Genomic DNA, 12,770 nt, shown 5'->3' with positions numbered 1-12,770 from the left:
AACTATCGTCATGGTGGTGTATGTAATCAACGCTATATTGTTTTTGGGTTATGTCATCTTTCTATGTGACCAATTCAACCAAATGGTGAGTAAATCATTTTAGATGTATTGTATAGAGTTTATTGGTAGATGTATTACTGTTACAAAAGCCATAAGCACTGCACTTGTGGTTATTTTTGTTGTAGCTGTTGAACTACGTTGTTAATTTACGGGGAATGTCAGCAAAGCGTTACAGAGGCTTCGCATCTTTGTTATTTTTGAATCTCTCTAATCTGTAATACGGTTTGCACTTCGTTGAGCATCATTTTAACAATGAATCGAGACTGATGTGCTTTCTTGGGGCGTTTCTTGCGTTCCAGAAAATCGCACATTTCAAAAATCGTCACTAACACTAAGTTATTTTCTGACCAGACCTCGTATATTTGAACTATTTTCTGTTTGATTCAGCCACGCAATAATCGAATATGACTTTATCGCTGTTATTACTTTTATTAATTAGTTCATTTAATCAAAGTCCTAATTGTACCCATCGAACGAAAAAAATCAGTAAAGTCGTGGTGTGCTCATTTGTGTAGAAAACTGTATACGCAGCTAAACAAAATGGACTATTACTTTATATGCGTACTGAAACATGTTTTTTCTATATTTGTTCCTATAACGTTTAATTGTTCTCACAACGCTGGATCGAGAAAAAATGAAATTACCATTAAAATGAAATCTTTCATAATCCACTGGGTCATATTTATTTGCATGTCGACTTTGTTGTCGTACAACGCCAAGCTGTGTCTGGATTCTTGTAAAACTTTCACTTTTAGGTGCCTGATACTCTTCTGCGATATGCTGTTGTCGCTTTCAGGATGCCTAATTTTATTTTTCAAATTAGTTAAACTGAGGAGGACAATATTGACCTTAAATGGTTGGCTGAAGCTTCATGAAACTAGGGACAATTTTGGCCTACGATACGTATCACTGGCAAAGCAAAGAAAATCTGTTAAGAAGTATAGAATAATTTACGACTCCTTCATTTTTATTGTGTTGGCAGAAACTGTGTGTTCCGACGTGATTTTATTCAACCACATAGATTTTGGTTATATAAGAATTATATGCCACAACATCAGCATGCTATTTCAGATGATGACAATATTTGAGGGCCTACAGAAATTGAATGTTACTACTTTGGTGTTCCAAAACTACCTGATATCTCTGAAGAACAATTTACTATTAGCATTGTCTGTTTCTGACAGGCTTACGTACTACAACGAAATAGCTTTCATTTACGATATGGTCCCAACACAGCCACTGGACCAAAAATTTCAAAGACTCAACTCATTCTTTTTTGCCTATTGTAAAAATCTTAAGTCCTTGAATGCTATTTACTTTCCCACAGCCTTAGTTTGGTATATGGTGTTGACGGTCCATTTAATTACCGTTATCTACATTGTCTACAAAGCAGATGAAAAACATTACCTTATGGTTTCCGTATCGAAAATGTTCTTACTTGGCGTGTCGAGTTTCATAGTTTATATTCTTGTAAGATGCGAGAATGTTAATAGCATGGTAAGTGTTTTTATAAAAAAATATTAACGGCACTAAAAGAAGATATCTTTTTTGTAAAATGTCCATTGGAATCAATTTTCAATTATTGTCAGTTGATTAGAAAGAAAGAATAGTTTGGGTTAATTTAAAATTCATTAAAAGTACAGCAATGACATTAATTTATGTATTTCAATATAACTGAATACGCATTGGAATACAGTTATTGCTGTTACTAATGAATCTATTAATCAATGACCCCAATGGTGCTCATTAAACCTTATCTTAATATCTACGGATATATGGATGCATGTATGCACATGTGTCATTTTCCTAGAGGCAAAATGGATGACTGCATTGTATGCCTCCTCAAGCAAATTTACTCCATATACTCTCCCATATCGTTTCGTTGTTTTCACGATTCTGGCAAAGAAAACTCTGCAATTGTCATTAACTCAAGACGTTTCATAGGCTATTGCGTCATATTTGTTTGTCTTTCAGTTTCGATGCTGTACTATATCAAATTAATTCAAGATCAGTGCACAAGTTCCAGTTTGGCATGTGTGCATTTTATAAATAATATTCTTTTGATAATTGCTGGATGTATAAACTTATTCTTCAAATTATTTAAACTTGGAACTATTGTCCGAACTCTGAAGAGTTGGCTGATCCTGCACGAATGTAGGTATCAGTTTTACGTTCAATACATTTCACTTGCAAAACAGAGAAAATCACTTAAGAACTACAGAACCTTTTACAATATGACGTTATGTGCTATGGCTGTTTATGTTCTATATAGCGTAAGCTTGTTTGTCGATCATATGAATTTTGGATCTGTGCTATTTATTATAAATCAGGTAACAGCTGCCTTGTTCCAAATGCTGGCAGTGTATGAAGCCGCTCAGATGATGACCTTTATCGTTTTCATGTTTGATAACTACACCGTTTTTTTGAAAAACCACTTATTGCTGGTGCTGCCAACTGCAGATAGGCTGACAAATTATAAAACAATTGCTTTCGATTATGACTACAGACGTAGACAGCCACTGAGCCGAAAACTTAAAAAATTAAACAAATTTTTCCTAGCCTATTGCAGAAGTATAGATTTGGTAAATGATATTTATTTTCCTTTGGTTTTGATGTCGTTTACGCTGTTAACAAGTAGCTTAATAAGCAACATTTATGTAATAGTTAATGCAGATGATGTGCTCAATCAGACCAGAATTTGTGTATTGGAAATACTTGTGTTTAATATAACAGTCATTTTGATATACCTTCTCGTACTAGCTGAGAGAGTTAAAAATATGGTGAGTGAAAGAATTAATTTAAAAGTTAATATTTTTAAAATATACGCCTTTTTATAAATCGTTAGTATTTTGAGGGACGTTAAAAATACCAAAGGGCACAACAAAGTATTCATTAGAATAGTAGTTAAGTCGTTTGAATGAATAATCTACAATTAAAATCATGTTGAGATAAAACAAAACTAATATACTGTTTCATGTCGTATTCGAATTACACGAGATATTGATTGGCAATAATTCAATCAACAAATATTACTAAATGACAGTATGCTCGTTCCTATTATTTACATGAACTGTTTGTTTCAGAGCGAAGATATATTATCGTTCCTGTTCAAATATCCAATTAGTAAATTGACTACAGCCGAGGCTATACAGGTAAGGTTCATGCGTTTGTTTATCGTTCTCTCGCTCCATTATGATTTACATGTCAGGTTGAAATGTTGATATCCGGCCTTACCACCCAGAAGCCCGTCCTTAGAGCCTCCGGAACATTTGTAATTGGCACAAGACTACTAGCAGCGGTAAGCTTTTTTTCGTTACCGACGAAAATCGCATGTGTAATTAAATTAAATTAGATTAAATTAAAAGCTTTAAACAAATGTAGTTCATTTTAATCGATATTTAAACAATATGTTTCCATCCAAACTCAGTTTTAGTGTCGTATTGTATCATCATTTCGAAATAATTTACAGCATATTTTGTGTAGAATCATAAAAAGGTGTTTTTCATATGTCGTATATTATTTTTTATTCCGTTATTTGCAGATATCTGGCACCGTCCTGACTTACGTGTTGGTAGCGCTGCAGTTTCGCGCATCTTGGACCAAAAATTAAGGCCCTCGGGAAGATGACCAAAAAAATTGCACCTGTTTCACTTGGGAAAGTCGTGAACCCCAATGAAACGCGTTTGTGTTTATGCACCACCCTAAGCCCAGTTCTGAGGATATCCAGATTGCTAGGATTGTTCCCCATTACCTGGACCCACGAGAATAACAGATGCACCTACAAAAAATCCTTGTTCTGGGTATTTTACACGTTGTTGGTGATCTGCTTGTACATCTACCAAGTCGGCACCTCCGTAGATTTTTTGCACCTAGCGAAGAAAAAGTCTTTGCTGATACTTCTGAATGAAATAACCGAAGCAATTTATGGAGTTTATATCCTAATTCTGACCGTAGCAAACTTCACAAGGCACCCGCAGTGGATCAAGGCTTTGAACGAGTTGTTGCCCGTACTTAAGCATGACCTTTTTTGTCAATCTGCGATGAAGGTTGTAGTCAAAGTGCAGTACGGGTTGATAGCTACGATAATATTCGTCTCGATGTTAGAGATCACAGTGTTACTTTGGTTGCACTACTCCGAAGGTTTCCAGACTAACTTCGACGTAAACATCTTCATAAATCGTGGTATGCAGAGCTTGTCATTTGCTTTTTACGTTTTGTTTTTTACTGTTATATCAACGCTTGTAGGCGTTTTGGCTTGTTTCGAGAAACTCATTATAAAGGCTTTGAAGCATGTTCCTGTCCATCCAATGAAGGAAATTAACGAAACCAACAATGAAAGCGAGTTTTTCGGAGTGATATACTACAAGCTCTGCAAAAGTGAGCATCACTGCACTACGAAAATGGATAAGCTGTCGCCTCCAGATTTAGTGGAGCATCTGAGGATTCTGCACGAAGAAATCAGTTTGTGTATTTATAAGTTCAACGACTGTATGAATCCTCAGTTTCTGGTGCATACTGGTGTTGAGCTAACTGTCCTGATTATCCACTGGTATGCCGTTATAGCCTATATGGTCTATAATTTTAAGTCACCTTTTGCGAAAACTATACACGTTATGAATTGCTCTTTTGTGATACAGCACACTATTGGACTGTTCCTGTTTCTGAAGAACGCTCAACACTTGAAGAACATGGTAAGTAAAAGGGAAATGTTAATTTTAATATAAACGGTGTTACGAGTATGTGAACATGAAATTTAGTTTATTATTTCAAGTAAATACTTAAACTTCTACAGAGTATAATATTGCCTAACGTTAGGCAACTTCTATTACTGCCGCTAGTAATGTCGTATGGCTAACAAAAAGAGAAATTGTATAATTAACATGTTTGACAATATTTTTGCATGTACCTGTCGTTTAAGCGTTTAATATATTCCAATGAGCACATTTTTTTTACATTTGCAAAATCTCTACTGGATCATGGGTATACACGGTGTTTGACTGTCTTAACTTTAACAGACGATAGAATACATTAAAATAAACAAAAACTTACTGAATAAAGATAAAATATACAGTATGTGGAGAAGATAGGCCTTTTTCAAAATACAAAAATATTTCTATGATGGTAGTTGGTTGGTTAAATGTGGTCTTTACGGATTTTATCTCCGCATCCAATCATAATTATTAAAATTTCAATTATCTGTTTTTCGCTTAAATGGGCAAAAATTTTTCAAAATAATTTAACTACGAATGAATTGGAACTAAAACAATTTACGTTATACCTAAGGCACTCTGGTGAATTTTATGTGTTTATCGATGATCTTTTTTTGAGAAAAAATGCTTTAAAATAAGTAGACAAAGATTAATAAAGAGTAGATACGTTTTTTAAAGTACGGAAGAGACTATGATCGTTTGAAATAGTCGTCAGTACGACATAAAGGACAATTTTTTACATTTTTTTGACAAAAAGTACGTATAACATTATATCGCTGAATACTATAAAATATATTTTACAGTATTCAGCGTCCTATTAAAAAAAATGTCAGTAATGTTATAGGTCTGTCAAACAGCTAAAAAAAAATAGAAAATATTATAGCGACTTTTTAAAATCTGAAGTGGAGAGAAATATGAATTTTGTTCTATCATTTTGGCAAATAGTGTATAATGTGATTAATTTTGATCGAGAAATTACTTCATAGTTATCCGCTGACTTTCATTTCTAAATATTGTATAATAAAAATAAGTTGGGATATTTATGTAAATTCAAAGACAAGGTAAATTGATTTAAGAGAAAATTTGAATCTCGTAAGACTTTCACCGTAATTAGAAGTCATTGTTGATTACTTGTCAACTTTTATATTTAATCGTCGATCAAGTGTGCCACATACGAGTGTTAAAAAATAAGCAAATTAATGGTACAGATAAATGTTCTATTATAGCGGACAATTATTTTTCCTGAATGAATTAACTGCGTGGCTCAAAGCTACAGCGAAAGTTAAAGTTTATACATTACGAAAGCTTTACTGGAAATTTTTTTAAAGATTATTACAATGCGTGGAAGGAAAAGTATAACTGATTAATTTAAATTGCACACGTGTTACAGATTGAAGGCCTGACAATTTTTTTACTGGAGTATTCTACAAGAATATCTACCCCAGAGGAACACCAGCAAGTTCGGATTTTTATTGAAAAATTGAAGAAAAACAGACCGTTTACAGCGAGTGGAGTTTTTACTATTGACCTTGGAATAGCAGGACCAGTGAGTATTATTATCGTAAAATAAATAGCTTAAATAATAAAGCAGTTTTCAAAAAAGGTATTGATAAATAAGATTCATATTTATCTATTGGCAATTTTTTTAAATATTTCTTTTTGTTTCAGATTTCCGCTAACATCCTCACATATGTTTTGGTAGCTTTACAATTTGAATTACCAGAAGAGTGAGCCAGTCACTAATACTGCAAACTCACGTTCTTTAATAGACCATATTTATAAGTACTATTCTTATTTGTCATGCTTTTGAAGAACAATCATTGATCTTTGTATGTAGGGTTTCAATAAATTTCGATAAATAGGAGAATACTCTGTAAATGTTCAAAGAAGAATCGTCCTTCATATTAAAGAAGAGTTTGGGTGAATTGCTATAAAAACAATTGACAAAAATGTCATACTACCAAATGTTACTATTTATTTATTTGGGACATTTGTTTAATTTGAGTTCTCAGAATACCCAATTAAACAAAATGAGTGTAGGTAATTACATCAGTTTTGGATTATGATTTAGATTTTTAATTTCCATCATAAGCTAGCGTGCTGAGTAAAGAAAACCGTCCAACTTTTACAAAAATAAACTTTATTATACAAAATCTTTTAACAATAAAATATTTACAACACAGGCACACATGAACACGACATAAAATGATAAATTATGAACTTATGAGCTAGTTGTGGAACACACTTTCAGGCAGAGGTACTTTGAGATTGAGGTGTTGGCTTAGTCCCAACCGCCATGGCCACCGTGACCACCGCCGCCGTAACCTCCACCGCCACCTCCCCCATAACCACCTCCATGGCCGCCACCGCCGCCGCCTCCGAAACCACCCCCATGACCGCCGCCGCCGCCATATCCTCCACCACCGCCGCCTTGTTCCACAATGGTTATAACTCCGGTCCCGCCACCTCCATGGCCGCTGTGTCCTCCTCCAAATCCACCTCCACCTCCTCCGCCGTAGCTACCGCCGCCGTGGTGGTCGTCGTGGCCGCCTCCGATGCCACCACCTCCAAATCCACCACCTCCGAAACCACCTCCTCCATGGTGATCGTCGTGGCCTCCTATACCACCGCCGAAACCTCCTCCGCCGCCATATCCACCGCCGCCCCCACCGCCGTGATGGTCGTCGTGGCCGCCGCCAAAACCGCCCCCGAATCCTCCTCCTCCGCCAAATCCGCCACCGCCGCCGCCGTGGTGATCGTCGTGACCGCCTCCAAAGCCGCCGCCGCCATAGCCGCCACCACCTCCGCCGCCATGATGGTCGTCGTGACCACCTCCGAAACCGCCGCCGCCGCCACCGAAGCCACCTCCAAATCCTCCACCGCCCCCGCCGTGGTGATCGTCGTGGCCGCCTCCGAATCCACCGCCTCCGCCGTATCCACCACCTGAATAACATAGGAATGTGTAGATAGTGTGGAAAAGAATACTAAAAAAAATATTCGTGTAAATTATAAGATAAAAATCTTTAGTGTCGAGAAAATTTTGTTTTTTATTCTGTTAGATGATAATAATATAATGCTCCGTCATAACAGTAAGTCAAATTTGAAATGGCTTGCAGAAAAAAAAAATTGTACCGAAATTACATCCACCTCCTAGAAATATGTAAGTGCCAAAATTTTAACCAAGTATTTAACTTATAAAAAGCAACACCTTTTGCCAGTTATTTTATTTTTAAAATTGTAATTATTTAAAAATTTACATTTTTGTAGAAACACTTGAGTAAACCAAAAAAAAAACACAAAATTGAGACTAGAATTTAGTATTTAGGGTAACAAAAAAATTTAAGATAGTAATATTCCTTAATTTATTGCTTTGGCACTTAGTTTTGGAATACCTTATATATTTTTCCTGCTAATGTGTGTCCGCAAAAGTTTGACAAAGTATTTATTTATACCTTGCTCAATTGAAATTAAGGAAAATAGACATTTGTCATTTAGTGTGATGTTAACTGTGTCTAAAAAGTTACTTACCACCGCCTCCACTTGGCAATGGATCTCCTCCATGCAGCTTAATGATTTGAACGCCGCCCCCGTGGCCTCCACCACCTCCGAAACCACCGCCGCCTCCGAAGCCACCCCCTCCGTGATGATCATGGTGGTCTCCGCCACCGCCTCCATAACCGCCACCGCCCCCATAACCCCCACCGCCTCCATAACCACCTCCGCCACCTCCTTTGATTACAATAGTGTGCTCTACGCCTCCGTGGCCACCGCCACCACCGTATCCACCGCCGCCTCCAAATCCACCGCCGAATCCGCCACCTCCATGGTGATCATCGTGGCCTCCGCCAAATCCGCCGCCTCCAAATCCGCCTCCGAAACCACCACCACCACCACCACCGTGGTGGTCGTCGTGGCCTCCGCCCAATCCGCCGCCCCCAAATCCACCTCCGAAGCCTCCACCACCTCCGTAGCCTCCACCACCTCCGTAGCCTCCACCACCTCCGAGGTGGTCATCGTGGCCTCCTCCAAATCCACCTCCGAAGCCTCCGCCTCCGCCGAAGCCGCCGCCTATGTCGTGGTGGTGGTGGTCACCTCCCCCACCCCCGAAGCCACCGCCGCCGCCGTATCCGCCTCCGAATCCCCCGCCTCCCCCTCCATGGCCGCCGCCCCCTCCGTGGTCGTGTACTATTACTTCTTTGATAATTTTTTTGTGTTCTTCTTGTTGAGGCAAGTGCACTCTGATGTGGACACTGAAAAAAAAAACGAAAGTGCTTTATTTTGTATAAAAAATCGTTAATTTGGAATACTACAAAATAATTTATGAGTAGCATCTACGAAATCCCGGAATAATTATACAAATAGTCAGTTCGTAACATTTCTAGAATATTTTTTCCACTCTTCGTAAGATACAAGTAAAGTTTTTCAACACTAAAATTGGACAAATTTCAAAAATAATGTAAATAAATATAAATATTAATGAAATAAACTAAAGTTTTTCAAAGCAATACAGAATAAAATATTTAATACATATTAAGAAACAAACAGAAACAACAATTTAATAATGTAACGTAAAATCAATGACCTTCAACGAGCATGAGATTTTTTTTCAAAAAATCCTAATTGTAATGAATCCATAAGAAGCCAGTTTTCTCAAAAACCAAGCATTTCTTTTAAAAATAGAAAGAGACCTCTTTGCTGTAGAATAAACCGAACCGTAAAAAATGCATTCATTTTGAAAAATTTTCAGTGGCGTAGCAATTACATTAAAAAAAGGGTTATCACAGTCCTTTCACAATAAAATCGATAGAGCTTTTTATTCGCACACTTCGTACTAAATATAAAAAAATGGCTTTCATAGTTTATGAAAAATTAAATAAAAACAAAAAAAATGTTTTTTCAAGAGCTTATATCTCTAAAAGGAAGCCTTTGGAAGAAAAAGTGTATACTTTAAAATGACATTATTTTGATGAGATCCAGCGATGGTTAAAGTCCTAATAATTTTTTTTGTGTACTTTTTTCGATGAGATTTTTGCATTAATATTTTCATAAAAACTGATTTTTTTTTCAATTTTTCTTATAGGCTGAAAAATGCGTAAAAGAATAAAGAAAAATAATAATTTTATTATTTTTAAATACAACATCTTGTATCTTATAAACCGATAAATTGGAAATTGCAATATTTTTAATACTTTATGTTCATCCAACACTTTTATATTCGTGAATCACGCCACATAAATTTTCTATTCCAAATAAAATTTTTGAAAAACAAAGAAATGTTCAACTTTTTATCGGAATAGTGATAATTAGTTCTTCAATGACGGAAAAAAATACTTACTGTTCTTTCCCACCAAAAGTAGCCTCATTCAGAGCGATCAACGCCTGCAACACCAACACTCCCTACAACAAAAAAATTAATTATCCCTATACTTCAACTCGTCCCTTTCGAAACTCACGAAAAATTTGGAAGCCATCAGCCTCGTGCCGTGACACCTCTCAAGACACAATGTGTACGCCTTTGTTCAGTCGCTGTGTTGTGATTAATAATAGTCCAAATCTCGTCGTTTTATAGTGAAGATCTCTCTCGGTAGGTCAACAATTGATAAACAGGAGTTCCCATGCGGTGGGGGATACGTGGGGGGTGAGGTTCTTGTGATTTCCTCGTGGTAGTGGCCCTGACCTACAGCGGCGGAGTTTTGCTAGCGAGAGTGAAAGAGCTGGGGAACAGGTCGTTGCACATAGACAGTATGGTGTGCACTTGAATTTACTTTCTTTCAAGGATAACGCGACACATGGAATATACTCTTTTTGCGCGGTTTTTGATTGTTTCGATCCATTGGAGTTTGAAAGCGACTGTATGGCACGAAAACTAAGAATTTTTTACAGATTTTCTTTCAGATTTTCAAGTCAGAAAAAACAAACTGTTTCCATGTGGGATAGTTCAAGTTGGGACTAGTACCAAATCGTAAATAATAATATTACGTTAAAGACGGCTTCGTTACGACATTTTGCGCCCGAGCGGAGCGAGGGCTGGCAATAGAGTCCGAGACTGGTAAATCATACTTAACTGCTGCGTGGAGTATAACATTTTATCTGCTCCCACAATTCTTTATGGTTCGTGAAATAAAGACATAACGAATTACATGAAATGCGGAAAATATGTGGTAAAGGCAAGCACGACATGGGAAAATATTTACGGAACTAAATAAGTTTTGGTGTTATATAAAAGGACGAGAAACAAAAATAATTTAGGTCACAGCAAAATATAATTACGTACTGATTACTTGTTGTCTGGTGCAACTACAATAATTACAAAAAAAAAAGACTTTTCACGTGAATTAAATTACAATTAAATGTACGATTACAATCTTAAGATTGTCAGACTAGACAGGGCAGGCTTGAATCAACGTATGGGCATTTTGTTTTATTCTTGGACTTTTTTATTAAATCTCACTTGGGTTTGAAATTTCTTAAATATTTCTAATATTGCCAGAATATCGTACACAAATTATGCACTTTTCACTTTATACTAGTATTAACAGCAGACAATTACTGGAAGAGCGTCCCGACATGAGGGACAGAAAGAAGCTCTCACGAGTTTAATGCAAAAGAAACATTTTACAAGTTTTGAGGAGAAAATTTCACAGTTGCCTTAAGTAGGAAAGTGCACTAGTATCTCCTACGTTCACTCAAAGTTTTAAGTAACCAACACAGAAAATGGAAGAGAAAATTACATTTTCTAGAATAGGAAATTCTAATATGTATAGAGTGTACAACATAAGACAAATTTGTATTATCTGAAAGAAAACTCGAAAGAGAAAATGAATACAGGATGTTTAGTTACTAATAGGCCAAATGCCACTAATAGATTCTAAATAGACACACTAATGCAATAGTAAATCGAAATTATTTTTCAGAACAACGCGTGTTAGAGAGAAGTATACTTTTCATGCTGAAAAATCAATGGATTTGTAATATATTGTTAAATATTATTAATAATAATAATAATAATAATAATAATAATAAATAATATTAAGTTTGGGCGTCATTGGTTTTTTGTATGTCCGTGAAATTGTACCTTGCGATGAAAGTCCACGTCAATGTCCTCCATGTCAGATTAGAATAAAATCGCTTGATTGGTTTGCCAGATATGCCTGAAAATGTATCTTGGAATGAAAAATATTCCAACAAAACTTTCTTCAACTGGTTCTTTTGATTTTAATTATACTAATTTCTAGCTCGCATTTGACACCGTGTATAAAATTTTTGTGAAACAAATTGATGACAATTGTCGTTGTATCTTTTCCTAAATGTGATTCTAAATCTAGGTAAAATTTTATATCCATTAGAATTACAATTTAGTAGATGATGATGCTATAAACAATACGTCCCACATTATCTATTATTTTATGAATTATTTATAAGTTTTACAGAGGATTAAATGAAGTGATAATTGTTACAAACAATAGATGCTTTCTTCCTTTCTTTTTACTAATTTCCACATATTTATCTTATTAAATGAGTATAAAAAGCCAAAATCTTAATGGTTACAAAAATTAAAGTATTAAGTTAAATATGGCAAAATGTTTTGCTTAAAAGTATTTATAAGTGACTATCTGATATTCTTATTCCAACCAGTTGAGACAGAATTATTCCAATTAATCGCATTTTGTTTGTTTACCGTCCCAATAACTAAATATTGGGCAATAGGTAGCCATTATGCAATATTTTATGGCAAAGTATACTTAAGTTTTCCATGTTCTTTAACAGCTACAAAGACATCTGTTTTTGCCTTATTTAATGACAATATTCTCTGTCTGCAGCCTTTGCTTTCACATTGACCTTCAGACTGGAATTTACAAAGATCCAGTTCTTTCATAAAAATGAAGCTGAGCTCCATAATCTCAAGATACGTTAGCACCAAATGACAAAATATTTATTCTGTGAATTCTGTGAATTTAACGACGAAAAATGAGGTGGCCACCCTTAAAGGTTATATCAGAA

At 35.8% G+C, this 12,770-nt stretch overlaps 2 protein-coding genes across 2 annotated transcripts; one reads left to right on the top strand and one right to left on the bottom strand.

Moving 5' to 3' along the window:
- Positions 1-3,683: 3,683 nt before the first annotated feature.
- Positions 3,684-6,563, top strand: LOC108907603. Its single transcript, XM_018711345.1, has 4 exons — positions 3,684-4,242; positions 4,306-4,751; positions 6,160-6,315; positions 6,438-6,563. Exons 1-4 carry the CDS (start codon positions 3,684-3,686, stop codon positions 6,498-6,500), a joined length of 1,224 nt encoding a protein of 407 aa, XP_018566861.1. The 3' UTR covers positions 6,501-6,563.
- Positions 6,564-7,050: 487 nt separating this feature from the next.
- Positions 7,051-11,877, bottom strand: LOC108907602 (glycine-rich cell wall structural protein-like). Its single transcript, XM_018711344.1, has 4 exons — positions 11,845-11,877; positions 10,105-10,166; positions 8,298-9,019; positions 7,051-7,712 (listed from the first exon to the last, which is right to left on the bottom strand). Exons 1-4 carry the CDS (start codon positions 11,875-11,877, stop codon positions 7,051-7,053), a joined length of 1,479 nt encoding a protein of 492 aa, XP_018566860.1.
- Positions 11,878-12,770: the final 893 nt, after the last annotated feature.

The sequence above is a fragment of the Anoplophora glabripennis genome, unplaced genomic scaffold, assembly GCF_000390285.2.
Source record: "Anoplophora glabripennis isolate ALB-LARVAE unplaced genomic scaffold, Agla_2.0 scaffold51, whole genome shotgun sequence".
Taxonomy (NCBI): Eukaryota; Metazoa; Arthropoda; class Insecta; order Coleoptera; family Cerambycidae; genus Anoplophora; species Anoplophora glabripennis.
This window is presented reverse-complemented; position numbering and strand designations above follow the sequence as displayed.